Source organism: Mus caroli, unplaced genomic scaffold (assembly GCF_978045245.1).
Source record: "Mus caroli unplaced genomic scaffold, Mus_caroli_1 scaffold_10, whole genome shotgun sequence".
Lineage (NCBI taxonomy): Eukaryota > Metazoa > Chordata > Mammalia > Rodentia > Muridae > Mus > Mus caroli.
This window is the reverse complement of record NW_028227265.1, coordinates 9,488,463-9,506,607: the sequence shown is the minus strand read 5'-3', so window position 1 is coordinate 9,506,607 and position 18,145 is coordinate 9,488,463. Positions and strand designations below refer to the sequence as shown.

Genomic DNA, 18,145 nt, shown 5'->3' with positions numbered 1-18,145 from the left:
TGCACCTTGCACCCTGTAATCTGGATGGACGGGCATTGACTGATCATTTCTTCTCAGCAGGACAGGAGCACCAGAGGATCGAGTTTGGTGTAGATGAAGTCATTGAACCTAGTGAGGGGCTGCCGAGAGCCCCTAGCTACAGTATTTCAAGCACCTTGAACCCCCAGGCACCCGAATTTATCCTTGGTTGTACGACTTCCAAAAAGATCCCTGATGCCGTTGAAAAAGACGAGACCTACAGCTCCATTGACCAGTACCCGGCCTCGGCCTTGGCTCTGGAAAGCAACTCTACCGCCGAGGCCGAGACCCTGGAGAACGACAGTGCTGCTGGCGGCCTTGGTCAGAGGGAGCGGAAAAAGAAGAAGAAGCGGCCCCCTGGATACTACAGTTATCTGAAAGATGGCGGTGAGGACAGTGCTTCCCCAGCCACCCTGGTCAATGGCCATGCCACCTCAGTGGGCACGAGTGGCGAGGCTGTGGAGGACGCCGAGTTCATGGACGTGCTTCCTCCAGTCGTGCCCAGGACTTGTGACAGCCCTCAGAACCCCGTGGACTTCATCAGTGGCCCTGTCCCTGACAGTCCGTTCCCCAGGACACTAGGAGGCGATGCCAGGACTGCAGGGCTGTGTGAGGGCTGCCACGAAACTGACTTTGAGCAGCCCTGCCTCCCTGCAGACAACCTGCTAAGGACAGCTGGGACGCAGCCCTACGTTGGCACCGATACTACTGAGAACTTCGCAGTTGCTAATGGAAAAATACTTGAATCCCCAGGCGAGGACACTGCTGCCAATGGGGCAGAACTGCACACCGACGAGGGTGCAGACCTGGACCCTGCAAAGCCAGAGAGCCAGTCACCTCCTGCCGAAAGTGCGCTCCCTGCCTCTGGCGCCATCCCCATTAGCCAGCCTGCAAAGTCCTGGGCTAGTCTCTTTCATGATTCTAAGCCCTCTTCCTCCTCACCCATGGCGTATGTGGAAACTAAGTGTTCTCCCCCTGTCCCATCCCCCCTGGCCTCTGAAAAACAGATGGAAGTCAAAGAAGGGCTTGTTCCAGTGTCAGAGGATCCCGTAGCCATAAAGATTGCAGGTACAGTTAAAGGACAGGCTGAGTGGGCCTGGGAGCCGGCTGTTGGTACCCAGTGGTGGTAGCTGACCGGTGTGCAAACAGTAGTAAAGTAGTAAAGTATGTGTTAATGTTATCCAGTAGTCAAACGGTATACGTAGGGAGGAAGATGGAGGGAGAGGGTGCCATGCCTTTATGTAAGCAGGGAAAACTCACGTCTGTTATGACTTTGTTCTGACAAACTCCATGTCCATTTCTCGGTGCCATACTATTGTCATGTATGGCACACATGCCCTGTGCTGTAGCTAGGGTGTCCATCAGGTCTAGTAAGCCTTCTCAGCTCACACTCACTGTGTACGCTCTTTCTATATCTACAGAAGAAGGCACTCTAAAGAATAATGCACCCCCCCCCCCCATCTTCCTTCCCTTAGTGACTTTGGGTTCAGTGATGGATTTCATTGAGAATCATAGCAACAGAGTAAGGGGAGAAGTCAGGCAGGCGCCAGATGCGTGGTGCAGAAGCAGGTCTTCAGGCCCCAGCTCCTGAGACAGCTGCAGCGGGCCCCTGGAGTGCTCAGCATCCCTGCAGACATTAAGGCGTATCCTCTTGATGGTTGGGGTGACAAGTTGAGGAGTTTAATCACATTGGAAACACAGACCTGTAATTCCAGCGCTTGGGAGGCAGAGGCAGTTTAAAGTCAGCCTGGCTTCAGCAGCAAGACCCTGTCTCAAAAGAAGCCAAAACAAAGATGGTAACATTTTAGGCTGTATGTGATAATACTGTTCTGAATAGTCTTAGTGTTCTAAGGTCTCTTCAAATGAGAAAATTGATGAAATTTTTATTTTTATTGTTTTAGGCTTCATATGTATGTTGGTCTTTGGTATAACATCTTATCATGTAGCCTAGGCTGGTCTTGTACCAGGCTGTATTCAAAGTGGATTTTTTTCCTGCTCCCACCTCCTGATGGGGTGCTGGGATCACAGGGTTCACCGCTGGGCTCTGTGGGGGTCGTTATTTATTAATTTTGACTTTTATGTATGTGGGTCTTTGCCTTCATGTATGTCCAGGCAACACTTGTTCCAGAAGATGCCAGAAGAAATCATCAAATTGCCTCCAACTAGAGTTGTAGTCTGTTGTAAACCCTTGTGAGGGTGCTGGAGAGTTAACCGGCCTCTTCTGGAGTAGTAGCTGGTACTGTGAAAGCAAAGTGGTCTTCCTCTCTACATACCACCCACCAGTACCTTTTTCCTTTTTTTTTTTTAAATTAAAATTTTATTTTACTTTATGTAAATATGTTATGTGTGTTTTGCCTGCATGTGTGCCATGTGGGTGCTAGGAATTGACCCCACATCTAGAAGAGCAACAAGTGTACTTACCTCTGAGCCACCTCTCCAGCCCATTTTCTTTTCAGTTTCACTTTGTATCGCATGCCTTTCACAGATTGTAAAGTTTTACTGCCCGTCTCCCAGGTGCTGGACTGGGAGATGGCTCAGTACATGAGAGGCCTTGTTATGCAAGCCTGAGAATCTGAGTTTGATTCTCTGTCATACGTGTAAGAAAGCTATGGCCTGTCACTCTGTCACTGGGGTCAGAGACAAGGAGATTCTGGGAGCTTGCTGGGCAGCAACCTAATCTAGAGGTGGATCTCTCTGACTTCTGTGCCAGCCAGAAAATCTTTTTTTTTTTTTTTTTTTTTTAAGATTTATTTATTTATTATATGTAAGTACACTGTAGCTGTCTGTCTTCAGACGCACCAGAAGAGGGCATCAGATCTCATTACGGGTGGTTGTGAGCCACCATGTGGTTGCTGGGATTTGAACTTCGGACCTTTGGAAGAGCAGTCGGGTGCTCTTACCCACTGAGCCATCTCACCAGCCCCAGCCAGAAAATCTTAACAGCACAAGGAGTACTAGTTTCAACCAGGCAGGTCTGGAGGATGGGAGACACTCACTCTTCTGTTTACTTCGGTTATTCTAAGTGCATATTGGCCCTTTGTGTAGTAAGCTCAAGATAGTGTCTGTGTAGCCCTGGCTCTCCTGGAACTCCATCTGTAGACCAGGCTGGCCTCAAATTCAGAGATCCACCTGCCTCTGCCTCCTGAATGCTGGGACTGAAGGTGTGCCCCACCACTCACCTATATTGGCCAGTTTTAGTAGGAGTAACTGAATCAGGAGATCAGTGGAAGGAAACTTGAGAACCATGGAACTGGTATACTGCTGACGGAAGAAGAATGTTTGCACCGCTCTCGGGAGTAAGTGAGCAGCTCAGGGCTGACTGCCCAGGGCTTGCGGAAGGACAGCAGTCTGGGGACAAAGGGCAGGGCATGTAGCTTCTCCTGAAGTACCAGCATTCCAGAGACTCTAAGGTGCTGAGCCGTTTCTCCAGCCCCAAGAACAATGGAGTAATTTTTAGGGAAAAAAAATCTAGGTCTCTCTTCTGTACCTGCCTGTAAAGAGTTACCCTGCACTTGAGAATTCTACCAGAAGGAAGGCAGCCCTTTGAGCACTGCCTGTCCTGTCTGTCCTGTCTGTTGCACAAAGTGTTCTGTCTCAGGTCTGCTTGCCTGCAGGTTTTGAACAGACCACTGGGTGGCGCTAAGAGACAGGCTCGCTATCTTGGAAAATGGATCCTGCTGGTTCTAGAAGAGAAGACCATGCAGAAATGAGCCTTGAACATGTGGTTTCCCAGTTGGGAAGAAGTTGACTAGAGCTGGCTTCAGATTGGATTGCATTCTCCTGTGTCACCTGTGGGAGCCCCCAGGCTATTGAGGCTATTCTCAAGTGCAGGGTAACTCTTTACAGGCAGGTACAGAAGAGAGACCTAGATTTTTTTTCCCTAAAAATTACTCCATTGTTCTTGGGGCTGGAGAAACGGCTCAGCACCTTAGAGTCTCTGGTCCACAGAGGCTTGTTCTAGGGCTTAGCGCAACCCGCTTACCCAGTTCCCTTTTGAAAAGGAATTAGCTGTCACATGTGGTGCTGGGTTCTTTTTTACACTGATGCAGCACACCCACACCGCTAGTCTTACGGTGTGTGTGTGTTCACGCATGTGTGAGTGGGTGTGCATGCTTGCTAAATAAAGGCATCTCGTGGTGTCAGAGTCAGCTTTTAGGGAGCAAAGTCTTACTTTGACCTATCTTTAAAGCAGTGTCTTTTGTTTCTGCCACTTCACTGCATGCTGTACCCAGGTCAGGTACCCGCAGGTTTGGGGAGATTCTCACCTTAGCCTGCAGTCTCTCTGTACCCCTGGAACTAACTTGCTGTGTAGTGACCATGAACTCCTGATGCCCACTGTAGCCTCCGAATTGCCAATTTATAGGCAAGCGTCATCACATAGGTCTCTCATCTTTTAAAAATGTGGCCTAGTCAGTGCCCGTGCGAAAGCAGGTGTGAATATCATGGTGCCCCATCCCTTCCAGCCTTCAACTGACAAAAGAAGGCTTTGCCTTCACTAGGAAAACAGAATTTTCTCCGCCCATGTGGCTCTAACTTCTGGGCCAGGCATCCCGCTGAGCAGTGTATACTGGCTTCCACCCTCTTACCCAGATCTCTGGCTTGCTTCTTCATATTGATACTATTAGTCTGCACTGTGAACCTGAAGGTTGTGCGTGACCATGGGAATATTGGGACTGCAGCACGCTGATGCCTATGTGTAAGTCGCCATTCAGTGTTCATACTTCCTGCTGTCCTTTCCGGATAGACAGACACCTTTCCCCCACTGCCTGATTTCTGATGTCTGCGCCTCCAGTCATCTAGCTGTTCTCTTGGTATGTCTGTAGGTGAAGCATACTCCCCAGACTTTTTTACAGTCTGTGGCGCTGCCCACCGGGACAGTGAGCCCTTCATTACCTGTCTGAGCTGGCCTGGAGCGGGGCTAGTTGCAGGCTTGGGTGCACGCGGGATATATTAGCTGTTCTTACAGAGGTCAGCCATGGTAGGAAGACCGAGCTTCTAATTCTGTAAAAGCTTGCCACGCTGTTGATGGCTGCTGTAGAGCCTGTGGTGTTGCGTGGGGTGTGTTTTTGTTTGAACACACAGGTTTGGAGGTTACTGTGATCAGTGCTGTACTATGGTTCCTCGTTTAGCCCAAGAACAGGTGGCAGAAGGCTGTGGGAGGGGGGAAGGGAGTGCCCCGCCTCACAGAATATTTAAAAACATTTCTTCCTTAGACTTATTTGCTCCTTCTGTGCTTGCAAGCATGTTTGTGTGTATGTACAAGTGTGCAAGCATGTTTGTGTGTATGTACAAGTGTGTGTGCTTGTGAGGTCAGGTTGTGGAAGTTGGTCGTGTTTCTACCACAAGGGGCTGTGAACTCAGACCACCAGGCCTGGCAGCAAGTGCTGGGAACACCTGAGCCCACCAGGTAGACCCACAGTTGTATCTGGCTCAGTGCTGTGACTTCAGTTTTCTCATCTGTAAGATGAGGTGTCAGAGTCCCTTCTTGGCAGAGTTATGACTATGCAGTTGAGTGTTACTGGACAACTCCAGGATTGGTGGGAGCTGTCAGCATGCGTCTTCCTGTCCTAGATCCGCACCGCACACCTTTCACTAAGGGACTGCTCTCAGTGGCTGTGGCTGGTGCTTCTCTGGAGCCTGTAATGGTTTAGTTTCTCAGATAAAGTGATCTATGGGAGCCATATCAAGCCACTCAACTGTGCCTCCTCAGCTTACAGCTTTCTTAAAGCTGGAAAAAAGTGGTTTCCGGGGTGTCAGGAGAGAAGCCCCACCCGCTTCTGAATGGAGTGAGGAGTTAGGGGACGAATGGTTGATCTCACTTCTGAAGGGAACCGTGACTGGCAGGAGCCGCTGCTCCCACTTAATATGCGGCCGTCGAGCGCCCACTGTGGTCTGCCCGGTTTTCTGGGAGCCCGGTGGCACACTCCTGCCCCCACAGTCCCTTTGAAGCTGGTATCCAGGGGACTTAGCTGCCGGTGAAGCATGCTGTCAGCCTTGGTGGGGAAGCCAGTGTCTTCCACCTCCGCTCTCTGCTGCTAGCGATTGTGTATTGTGTCGGTGTCTCTGGCCATGGAATGTCCTAGTGTAAACTGAGAGGATAACTGTAAATGTTGATGATGTTCAAGACAACTGCCCCCACCCCCCACACCCCCACTTAGTAACAAAGCGGTGCTAAATGCAGGCTTTCAGAGGACACACTCTTCTGAAGGAATCTCTTAGCACTTCAGAAACGCCCATGCATGGATTCTGACTGCAATGTTAATGTCTTCCTTTGCTTCTTCACTCTTGCAGAGTTATTGGAGACTGTAACCCTAATACATAAGCCAGTGTCATTGCAACCCCGTGGGCTGATCAATAAAGGAAACTGGTGCTACATTAATGCCGTATCCTTCCTGGCTGCCAACCCCGCGCCTGGCCACCATGCCCACTCTCCCGTCCGGGTGTGTTTGATTGCCGCAGCGTCCCCAGGGCTGCCGGCCTGCACTCTGAACACGGAGACTGGGCCATCGCTCGGTCTGCCTGCCTCATGGTCGGTGGTACTCTGGAGCCTCTGTCCAAGGATTGATCTGTTGGCTTGTGAAGGGTAGAGTCGGGCATGTTCTGTTCTCATTGGAGTGGTGGTAGATAGTAGGACAGAATGGCCGCGTAGAACTAGAGGCTTTGCTCTAACTAGCGGGAGTGTTTTGCTCAGCTAGCTAGGCTCTTGAGTGTCCTGCGGCCGGCTGACAGAGAGAGGATCCTTACATGGCCTTTACAAGGCAGCTGGCTTCTCATGTGGTTTACTCCTCTTTGTGTTTACATATCCCCGTAGCTGAGTGTCCTTGGCTTATCTTTTTTTTTTTTTAACGTGCCTTTTAGAAAAGTTCCTCTGTGTCTGTTTCATTTCCTTTACACTTCTTTACCACGAAATTTAGACCCTGCAGGCATTGGTGGCTTGCCCTCCGATGTATCACCTGATGAAGTTCATTCCTCTGTACTCAAAAGTGCAGCGGCCTTGCACATCAACGCCCATGATAGATAGCTTGTAAGTAAAGCGCTCGCACACGTGCCAGTGGTTGGGGGCTCTCCCTGCGGTGATGGGAACGAGCGGTTTGGCTGAGCAGGTGCTCCCGGGGCTGACACCAGCTCTCAGTTCTCAATTTGCTACAGAAGAGTGTTCCACCATCTCCCCCGTCCTGCTCTTACATTTATGTGAATGCGTGTTTTGCCTGCATACATGTAAGGGTACACACCACATGTGGGCGGTGGCAGGCAGAAGACTTTGGATCCCCTGAACCTGGAATTACAGCTAGTTGTGAGCTGGCAGTGGGTGTTGAGAACTGAACCCTGGTCCCTTGTAAGAGCAACAAGTCTCTGAACCTCCAGCCTCTGGAGTTCTCCTTTAAAGGGAGATGCTGTTGGGATTTTCTATGGAAGTTGATGTGGAATATAACTGGAGAGTTTGCTGCCCTTCAGATTCCATAGAAGAGCCCGTACTGTTTACCAGCTTAAAATGCCATCTGGAAATGGTCCCATAACATGTGTAGATTTTAACACAGAGCCCCTGGGTGCTGTTCCAGCTGCTGGTTAATGTGCCGCCGTGCCCAGGCCCACTCCTAACGTGGGCTCTGCTTTGCTCTTTCTCCATCTAGTGTTCGGCTCATGAATGAGTTCACTAACATGCCAGTGCCTCCCAAGCCCCGCCAAGGTGAGTCAGAGCTCGCGCCGGGATAGGCGCCTTGTCATTGGGGACACGGAGCGAGGGGGTGGCGTGTAGTGAATGTGTGGTCTTACTGAAAAAAGTGTCTTATTTAAACCAAGGTGTTTTCCCCGTGTGATGGGAGTTTGGGTGGATTTGCTTTCACCTCTATGTGGTCTCTTTACTTACCAGAATCTTCTGGTTTTTTCTTGCAGCTCTCGGGGATAAAATCGTGAGAGATATCCGCCCAGGAGCTGCCTTTGAACCCACATACATATACAGACTCCTGACAGTCATCAAGTCGAGCCTGTCTGAAAAGGTCTGGGGTGCTCTGTGGTTGCTATGGAAACTGCTCCCAAGAGCTGGGGGAGGGGGCATGCCTGCAGTCCTAGAGCATAGGGGCCAAGGCAAGAGGATCTCTGGGAACCAAGCCTAGCCTGCTACAGAGCAAGTTACAGATGACCCTGAAGTGGCTGTTGGCGCGTCCCTCATGCTGTGACTTGGTGGGCTGAGGACTGGGTGAGGTTTATGGTGGAGACACTCAGTGACTTAACATGTGCCAGTTACCCACATTTAATAGCATCAAGAACCAAGGACTGAGTCTCACTGGCTCCACCAGCCTGTGAATCCACTGCTGATGGGCAGAGCCTGGCTTCTGAGTCTGACCCTTGTTGCTGCAATGTGCTTGGGTAGAGGGGGGTTCCTCCTGGTCCTGGAGTGCTCTGCCTCCATCTTAGTCCTGCTCAGGCTACAGCAGTGAGTCTATCAACTCAGCCATTGTAGCCTGGTTTTTCCTAAAATACTGCATAGCAGGTAACTAAGGGGAGGTGAGCAGGTGAGCGAGCCAGGCGGCCTTCCAGTGGTCATTGTCTAGAGCATCCAGCTGGTCTTCCAGTGCCAAGTCTAATGCATTGGCATGAGCAGTGCAATGCAGGTACAGACAGGAAGCTTACTCAGACAGGAAAAATAGTAAGAAAATGCCATTTAAATGAATAGTCTGAAAGCTGTATTGCTTTAAATAGAGTGAGCATCCAGGTACATAAAGACACCAGCTGCACAACTTTAGCTTTTCCTTTCTCCCCACCCCCCTCTTTTCCCTTCCTTCCTTCCTTCCTTCCTTCCTTCCTTCCTTCCTTCCTTCCTTCCTTCCTTCCAAGATAGGGCTTCTCTGTGTACCCCTGTCCTGTGCACTCTGTAGACCAGGCTCAGAGATCAGCCATGCCTCTATCTCCCTAGTGTTAGGATTTAAAATCCTGAGATCCTGAGCCACCGCCCCCACCCCACCAGCTTTTTTTTTTTTTTTTTTTTTTTATGCCTGTGATACAGCTTTTCTTGTTTTGGAGTTTCACTTTCCACTACATGGGATTTGGGGTGCTAGGGATGCCTCCCAAGGGTGGGGATTAGAAGCACAACCAGAAGTGTAACAACAGTGTGCAGATGCAGTGGAGCGGAGGTGGAAGGCACCCAGGGACCTTCTAGAACTGTGGACGTTTTCACAACGCTGAGTGGAGCTCTTGTCTAAGACCAGCTTGGTCATTTCCTAGCTGGAGCTGGGGCAGCTGGTGTGCAGCGGGCACAGTACTGCAGCAGACAGATCAAAACCTCAGACTGCCCCACGGTGTCCTTCAGTATTGCGTGGTGGCCCATGTGGTTGGTAGAGGGGCTCCTGGAGCTCCTCAGGTCCTCAGGGACTGCACTGGAGCTCAGCACTAAAACACAGTGCTGTCTGCGTACACAGACACAGTTCTTTCTCCATTCTGGGATAGGTTCTCAGATCTCAGCCAGGGGCCAGCCTGCAGGCAGGCCTGGCCTGGGATTCCACGCTTCCATGTCTGCTGTGTGACTCCTGCTGTACCATGCCCCGAGTCCTTGTGTGTGTGTGCAGGACTTTTATTTTGTTTCGTTTGTCAGTTTGTTGGCTGTGCTGGGGATTGTGTCCATGCAAAGCAAGCGTAAGCAAGCAAGTAGCCTTGAGCTCTAACTCCTAGCCCCAGTCTCTGTAAGTTGCCTAGGTTGGCTTTGAACTGGGCAGACTTTGGAGAGCATATAATAAACCTGTGTGCTCCACCCAGAGGCCCAAGCAGATGGATGCCCATGTGAGCCCTGTGTAGCAGGTGACTGCTGTCTCGAGATGGGTTTGCAGGTACAGAGTGTAAGTGTAGGTGCCGTGAGGGCTCGCAGATAGAGCTGAGTGTATGTGGTGACTCAGTTTGTGTTGGGAAGTGGCCCTCAGTGCCTTGTTCATGGGCTATTTTTTAAAGCACTTTTAAAATAGTCATTTGTTTGTTTATTTATTTAGAAAATAAAGTGTTTCATTTTGTAGCCCTAACTGGTCTGGAGCTAACTGTAGACCAGGCTGACCTAGAACTCAAAGAGATCCCCCTGCCTCTGCCTCCCAAATGCTGGGAACAGGTGTACGCACCACCTTGCCCAGCCATTTTTTAAAACTATAAAGCAGTACCTGTGGCTAAGAGGTTAGCTATAGAAACAGGCTGCAGAGCTCTCATGACCACTCTGGGGTTGGGTGCACTGGTCTAGAACATTCATCTAAGGTGTAGTTGCTCTAGGTGCTGGGGCTTCTCGAGGCCTTCCTCCAACTGCTTGGAATTCATGTGACCATGTCTGTCCTCAGGGCCGGCAGGAGGACGCAGAGGAGTACCTAGGGTTCATCCTCAATGGACTCCATGAAGAGATGCTGAGCCTGAAGAAGCTACTCTCACCCACGCACGAAAGTAGGTTCTTCTGGGTGAGGCTGTTTGCCTGATAGTGGCTTAAAGGAAGGTCACATGTCTGTGCTATAGATACATACACACGGGCATGCATGTCCATGTGCAGGCATGTACACCGGTCAACAGTGCTTAGGACACATTAAAAGCCAGCTGCTGTTCCTTTCCTAGTAGAGCAGTGAGAAAGTTGGCCTTGGATAACCGAAATGTATCCAGCTCACGCACATTGTTTCAACTTTTACTCTAGAGGGAGATTCTATAGTTCCTGTTCTGTTGCTGTGGGGAAGCAGAGGAAAGGCTTTGCTCTGGCTTAGGGTTAGAGTCCATCACAGCGGAGGGCACACTGGCAAGCTAGATGACCACGTTTACCCACACACAGGGAGCAGAGAGTGGGCAGAGCATAGAGCCAGGCTGTCCTTCTCCTCCAGCCAGCCTCTACTGCCTAAGCAGTGCCACCAGCCGAGCCCTTGGGTACATTTCACATTCAAATGACATCTGAGATACAGAAAGACAGAAGCGTGTGGGAAGACCCCTGTGGGTGCAAGCTCACTCCAGGCTGCTCTGCTCATTTGCCTTAGGGATGGGAGGTTGGTCCCCTCAGGCCACAGAGTATCTTCAGATTTTTCCAGTTGTCCAAAGACAACTGTGAAATGTGAATGTCTCTAGATTTTGAGACAAGCTCTTTCTCTGAATCTCTGGCTGGCCTGGAACGCTTAGCTTAGTCTTTGTGCTCGAGCCTGTCTCAGTGCCCCGCCTAGTGTGGCATTTCCAGAGCTTGGTGTCTGAGTGAGTGTCCATTGAGGCTGGCTGCTTCAGTTTCTTACTGTGACTTCCAGTGTAGAGAATAACTAGATCTTTTTATATGTGTGGATTTGCTAGACAGGGTTTCTCTATGTAGCCCTGGCTGTCCTGGAACTCTGTAGTCCTGGCTGGCCTTGAACTCACAGATTTGCCAGCCTCTGCCTCCCAAGTGCTGGAATTAGAGGTGTGGGCCACCACTGCTTGGTCACCTGTTTTGGTTTTGGGGTGGGGTCTTTGTTCTTTGTGGGATTTTTTTTGTTATTTTGGTCCTTTCTGTGTGTGTGTCCGTGTGTGTGTGTATGTCCGTCCCCCCACCCACCCATGTGCAATTGTAATTGTGTGTGTGTGTATGTGTGTGTGCTAGAGAGGCTTCTGAGGTAAAGTGCAGGTCAGAGGACAAATCAGGAGTCAGTTCTCTTCATCATGTCGCCCCAGGAATTACATTCTCGTTGTCGGGCCTAGAGAACGTGGCTTTACCCGCCGAGCTTCTCCCTGGCCCTCATGAGTCTGTTTAGCCAGTTCTTATCATAGAATCTGTGTGGACGTACTTGCTTGGATAGTTTGTTCTTGAAAACAGTAGCCTCAGCAGGCCCTCTCCTTTTTAGAGCACTCTGTTTCCAATGGACCCAGAAGCGACTTGATAGAGGACAAGGAGCCGAAAGACACGGGCGAGGGCAGCGAGGACGAGTGGGAGCAAGTAGGTCCCAAGAACAAGACGTCCGTCACCCGGCAGGCGGACTTCGTCCAGACGCCCATCACTGGCATTTTTGGGGGACACATCAGGTCTGTGCTTTCCCATGTCCCATGGGGGAGGGATGACATCTGGATCCTTGCCTGCTTCCCCCTTGCTCTAATGCCCTGCTCCCACTGCCTGTGTGCCTCTGCTCCCAGGGCTCTGGCCCATCAATTGACAGTTGGGGTTTCTCTGTATATAGCGCTCGCTGGTTGTCCTGGAACTGATTCTGTAGCCGAGGATGGATTTGAACTGTCTGAGTGCTGGGATCAAAGGCGTGTGCCACCACTGCCCTGGTTTATTTTCATTGATGTTTTTCAACTTTCTTTTGGGAACCGAGGGGGCATCAGTCATTGCCTGGCACTCAGGAGGAAGGCTGGGGCATTTGACTCTGACAGGAAGGATTTCAGCTGGGTGTCACATCTGTCCCATCAGTCAGAGCCACCTCCCACCAGCTCTGCTTTGCTCATAAACTGGGACACCAGGTTGCACAAACAAGATTGAATCATAGAGTGTTCCCTGGATGAGGTGAAATGAGAGATGAGACACTTATGGTTTTTATTCAGAAGAAGTTAGAAAAAGAAAGATGAAGAAAAACAACTGAGGAAACAGCAAGGTCGAGGTGGTGCCTTACCCTCAAGGCTGGTCGTCTCTCCTCCCAGACCACCAACATGGTTTTATTATCGTTAGCCTGCTCCCCGTCCCCATCCTGATGTTTTTATAGGAGAGCAGCATTAAAAGTCCTGGTCCCTGGGGACTCCCACAATCCCCGTTGCACTAGAACAGGCTGTGGCACTTTGTTAAACATCTCCACCCCTACTCCACTCAGTTTGTTAGCTGGTGCATGCTGTACTCTGGTGTACAAGCAAAGAATTTGGAAATTGAAGTGTCTGAGCCAAGCTGGGAAAATGTACAGATCAATTGCTAGTCACAGAGGCTGGTAGTCAGCGGAGTTATTTTTAAATTCAGGGTGGTTTCGGCTGTTCTGTTGTCTCTGGTCCTGTGATACTGAATAAACTGGCTTGTGTACTTATTCCTTCTCTGTTAGTTAATTTTAAGGGAAAGTGACAGAGAGTGGCCTCTTACTTTTGTTTGTTTTCAATTGGCAATCTTTAGGTCTGTGGTCTACCAGCAGAGTTCCAAGGAGTCAGCCACTCTGCAACTGTTTTTCACGCTGCAGTTGGACATCCAGTCTGACAAGATACGCACAGTCCAGGATGCACTGGAGAGCTTGGTGGCCAGGGAGTCTGTCCAAGGTTACACCACCAAAACCAAGCAGGAGGTAGGGTCACCGCTGGCTGAGGGAAGCCCACCTGAGTCCGCCTCTCATGCAGTTGCTTTACTGAGAAGGCCCAGGGTTTCAGGACGCAGTAGTTGAACCAGACGGACTCCCAGCTGTGTCTCTGGCTTTTGTGACCCGAGGGAATGTCTATCTTCTGCCTCTGTGTCTCAGTTCCTCAGAATCTAATCCTGGGATCTGCAGCTAGCCTACTTCTAGCAGAGGGAGGCGTTAGGATGTGAGGGAGTTCCGGGCACATCTGTGTTGCATAAGCATAGATACAGACTATTCTGATGCTTGCTGCTCTTGAATGTTTCCATCCTGGACAGTCAGGAGCTGGGCTTGCAGCTTATGGAGAGGGGTTGGTGTCGTCTGGCTCTCGGTGACCTGCCCGACTGCTCTGCAGTGGAGGCCATCCTCTCTCAGGTCCTTTGTAGACTGTGGCATTGAGGTCATAAGGCAAGATGGATGCTGGCTAGTTAGGGTGGCGCTGTTCTGAAGAGTTCTTGGTATTGGAAAGCTGGAAACACTCAGTGGAGTGTAGAGGCTACAAGGTTAAATAAGAGTTCCGACCTGTCTTCAGAAATGTCCTTCTGTGAGCTGTGTACTGAGGAGTGAAGACACCCCAGCCTCGGCTCCCTCTGAGGTCTCCTACTCTGGCTGGCCAGCCATGCCACACTCTGGGGACCTGCAGAAGGAAGGTCTCCACCGTGTTGTCTGATTTTGGGCCTGGTGGTTGTTAAGTACCAGGAGCCAGGGACAGAAGCCCGGTAGCTGGCCTGAATAAGAAGGCCTGCAGCAGAGGGCATGCGGGTATCCTTGATCTGGCTGTGGGCAGCTGCTAGCTGGCTCAGCCTGTGTCTGTGGGTTTCTGTCTTTTAGCTTATTACTTAAATTCTCTTTCTCTTCAAGTAAATAATGGGGTTTTGAGGAGTGAGCGACTGAGGAACCATTTGGTGGAGACAACAAAGAAACCCTAAGTGCCCTCATAGCTGGGAAAGTGCGGTGGGCAGAGAGAGTCAGGGCTCCAGTGGCCAGGCCGCACTCTCCTGAGTTACACTCCATTGAGTTTTATCTTCATTGTTGCTTAAGGATCTTAAAAGATTCAGGAGGCCGTGAAAGCACTAAAATGCCCAGGGAGTGAGTGGCAGGACAGGTGGCTTTAGGATTACTTGAAATGTGTGTTTGAAGAAAGATTCTAGATAGGTTTGTGAATGAGATGAAGAGACAGGCTAGTGCTTACCCGTTCCAGCCTTACCTCAGCCAGCTTACTTCATAGCCAGTGAGCCAGTGTATCACTTAGAGCCAAGGTCTTCGGATGGCTCAGTTGCAGGTGTCCATAGGGGTGGGGTGCCCCACAGGGTGCAGCTGTAGCCAGGCAGGCAGCCTGTGACCCTAGCTACTCTGTCCCAGGTTGAGATCAGCCGCAGAGTGACTCTGGAGAAGCTGCCCCCAGTCCTCGTGCTCCACTTGAAGCGCTTTGTCTATGAGAAGACAGGCGGATGCCAGAAGCTGGTCAAGAACATTGACTACCCTGTGGACTTGGAGATCAGCAGAGGTAATGCTGGCCTGTGCCCACCGCAGGCCCAGGAGCCTGTCACCACCCAGTCACCAGGGAGACCTTTAGTTAGGACTCTCTTTGTTTAAATTTATTGACATTTGTGGACTCTATACGGAAATGCTCATTACGGTGGTTTTCTTATTTTTAAATTTGCTTTAGGGGCGGTTTGCCTGTATGCTCAAGTTTGCCCTGTGTGCTTGCCTGGTGCTGGCAGAGGCCCAAAGAGGGCATTGGATCCCCTGGGTTTGGAGTTACAGGTGGCTGTCAGCCGCCATGTGGGTACTGGGAATCAAACCCTGGTCCTCTGAAATTGGACAGTGGTCTTTAAACTACTGAGCCCTCTATCCAGCTCCTCCTACTTTGCCTAATATTTTAGTCAAGTGTTTTATCTTTGTTTTAAGGCAGGGTCTCTATATGAAGTACTGACCGGCCTGGAGCTCTCTATGTAAACTAGGCTGGCCATGAACTCTTATTATAGTGATTTGCCTGGTGCAGGTAGTAGCAAAACGTAATTTAACTAAATCAGAAAGCAGGAGAAGAGCAGCTGGTGCTGGCAGGGTCTTCACCCGCCCACACAGCAGCACGGTGCCTGTGCGGAAATGTGCTGGCTTCTGCGTTCCACAGGCCTCTGTGGCTCAGCAGCGGTAGCACCGCATATCTGCCCGGTGCCCTGCAAGGGCAGCCAGTGCTGAGGCATCTCACTAGCTCTGACAGCAAGTTTTGAAGAGCCCTAAGAGACAGGTACTTACTATAAATGCAGGTTGTTTAAATAGGTGTGTGTGTTGTGTATGTGGGAGTGTAGGCATTCATACCAGAGCACATTTGTGTTGGCTTTTATGTCCTAGCCTTCATGTGGAAATCACAAGGCACCTTGGAGGAGTTGGATCCACCATGTGGGGGAACATCTTAGATGGTGCTGGAGTGTGGCACAGAGTACAGAGAACGGGAAACCAAGAGACAGTTGTGTCTTGCTCTGCTCTGATCTGCTCTAAGAGAAGCTCCTGGGTGGAGCTGGCCCTCCTCTGTCCCAGCACTGCCTACCCTGATCTCCTAGTCCAGGAGCAGGGTGTGTGCTTGCCTCTCCTGCCCTGTGGCTGTCTGACCCTCAAAGTGTGTGTGTATGGGGGGGTTGTTTCGGGGGACCCTGTCATCAGCCAGCCCTGTGAAGACTTTGTTTAAGTGTTGCTATTTTGTTTTTCAGAACTACTTTCTCCAGGAGTCAAAAATAAAAATTTTAAATGCCAGAGAACCTATAGGCTGTTTGCAGGTGAGTGTGTTTGCCTCTGGTCCCCCCAAAACACAGTGAACAGAGTCTAGGGTGCCAGGCAACACTCCCACAGAGATTGTTCTAGGAGAGCCTGGTTGTCAGGAAAGCATTCAGGACCGTGTTTGCCCTGAATTGTGGCTGACAGGAGAGTGTCAGTGTCCACCTGAGTCAGTAGCCTGCAGGCCCTAGTGGGGCCACCTCCCTGTGGAGGGGGTCGTGGGAGTGGGGGCCTGTGGCAGCGGAGTGAGAGCCTTTTCTCATGCCTGCTCGGTGCTGTCTTCCAGTGGTCTACCACCATGGCAACAGCGCTACAGGCGGCCACTACACTACGGACGTCTTCCAGATTGGGCTTAATGGCTGGCTACGAATCGATGACCAAACGGTCAAGGTTATTAACCAGTACCAGGTGGTGAAACCGCCTGCTGACCGCACAGCCTACCTCCTGTATTACCGCCGCGTGGACCTGCTGTAACCGTGCCCGTGTGCCCGTGTGTGCCTGACGCTGCTTCCTACAGTTCCCAACTCACTCACTACCCACCTCTCTAGTGGCTCTGTAGAGAGACTCCCTCTGCGCCCGTGGGCTTGGATGGAAGGTGCCCGCGGGCTCGCACAGCGCAGCTTGTGCTGACTGACTTCAGAGACTGGACTGTTGCCTGGGTGAGGGCATGAGAGCCGCCGCTTCTGAAGAACCGCTGGTTCCCGGGCGGAGGAGGCGGCTCGCACGGTGTCCCAGTCTGATCGCATAGTGGAATAAGTCCCGCACCAGCAGCTCTTGTAAATTTGTGAAAATGAATTTTATCTTTCCTTAAAAAAATAATTTTTTTAATTCATCACACTCTCCTCCTTTACCCTGTAGTTTTTGATAAATGACAAAATCGAGCCAGTCGTCAACAGAGCTCGCTCTTACTTCAAAAGGAAATAAATACAAAAAACTTGTTGCTGGTAAGAGGAAACACATTTTAACGATTATGAGAGGGAAACCGCTGACGTAGACACCGCGGGTCAGACATGTGGGTAGACGTCAGGCTGCAGAGGTGGGTGACTGTAACTTTATTACCATGAAAAGATTTCAAATCACATCCATGCTGTGTACACATGAACAGTGGGCACAATGATGGACCGACAGTTCCCAGTGTCTGCTGTGTAACTTCCTGCCACGCCTCTCTGATGCCGTGTCCCCCACGTACACAGTGTATTGATTCCTAGGAGTATAAAGTTGTCACCCATCAATAAAGATCACAAAGTTGGTTTAAAGCTGTGTTTCTTGGTGTGCTCAGCCTCGGAACTCAGCCAGGACCCTGACTATGCTGGGTTAGTGTGGCTGTTGCTGAGTAGGGGAGGGCCTGTCCTGGAGGCTTGCTCCCTCTGATCTTGTGACTTAGGTCAAAGCCTGAGTCTTCCCTGAGTATTTCTGATGCTGCCTCAGTTCCTGGCAGAGATGAAGAGGCCTCTGCCAGCCATAGGAAGTCGGCTGTGCACGGGGCTTGCACAGGGCAGGGCTTCCATTGGCTTGAAACCGTTTACTCTGGAGCGCCTTCCTTCCGTTAAGGGGCAGTGTTCTACCCAAGTCCTGCTTAGCCTCGCTTCAGGATGTGGAGCTGGTGGCTCCCGTGCTTCCTGGAAACCTGGTGACAGCCAGGGGGACTCAGCTGCTCGTTCCCCATGGGATGGTGCTGGGTCAAATGTGTCCGAGCACACCATCCCACAGCTGGGGCTTGCTTACTGTGTCTCAAGCCATTACAAGAGGCCCGACACAGGCCTTCCATGTAGATGAACAACTGCATGTGTGCAGGTGAGTTTACCCCCAGTACCGTTGGAGCCTGTGTTGTCCTGAGAGATGACGGCCATGTAGAACGGTGAACAGCGAGGAAGTGAGTCTGGTGCAGGGCAGCGCATGGGTATCTCCATCAGCTAGCAGCTTTGCAGCTCTCTTCTGGGGGCTGTCTTATGTGGTGTGTCTGGACTTTCGACTTTGGCCACTCTGTTGCTAGCATGAGATTCTGCTCCCTTTCCTGTGTGTGGCTCAGGTCAAGAAGAAAGCTGGCATTGGAGGGCAGTACTGAGTACACTGTAGCTGTACAG

The 18,145-nt window shown here is 50.8% G+C and overlaps 1 protein-coding gene across 3 annotated transcripts in view; it reads left to right on the top strand.

Annotated features, from left to right (window-relative positions):
- Usp10 (ubiquitin specific peptidase 10) overlaps positions 1-17,317 on the top strand; it is a 47,749-nt gene extending 30,432 nt beyond the window's left edge. For 2 of the 3 annotated variants that reach the window (XM_021170187.2, XM_085843548.1), the window contains exons 4-14: positions 61-1,086; positions 6,310-6,401; positions 6,933-7,042; positions 7,650-7,705; positions 7,912-8,015; positions 10,329-10,428; positions 11,829-12,006; positions 13,073-13,238; positions 14,649-14,793; positions 15,998-16,063; positions 16,348-17,317. In XM_021170187.2, the coding sequence (XP_021025846.1) occupies positions 61-1,086; positions 6,310-6,401; positions 6,933-7,042; positions 7,650-7,705; positions 7,912-8,015; positions 10,329-10,428; positions 11,829-12,006; positions 13,073-13,238; positions 14,649-14,793; positions 15,998-16,063; positions 16,348-16,535 (2,231 nt within the window). In that variant the 3' untranslated portion in view covers positions 16,536-17,317. Of the gene's footprint in view, positions 1-57; positions 1,087-6,309; positions 6,402-6,932; positions 7,043-7,649; positions 7,706-7,911; positions 8,016-10,328; positions 10,429-11,828; positions 12,007-13,072; positions 13,239-14,648; positions 14,794-15,997; positions 16,064-16,347 lie in introns of all 3 variants that reach the window. The other variant, XM_021170186.2, reaches the window with a different exon arrangement.
- Positions 17,318-18,145: the final 828 nt, after the last annotated feature.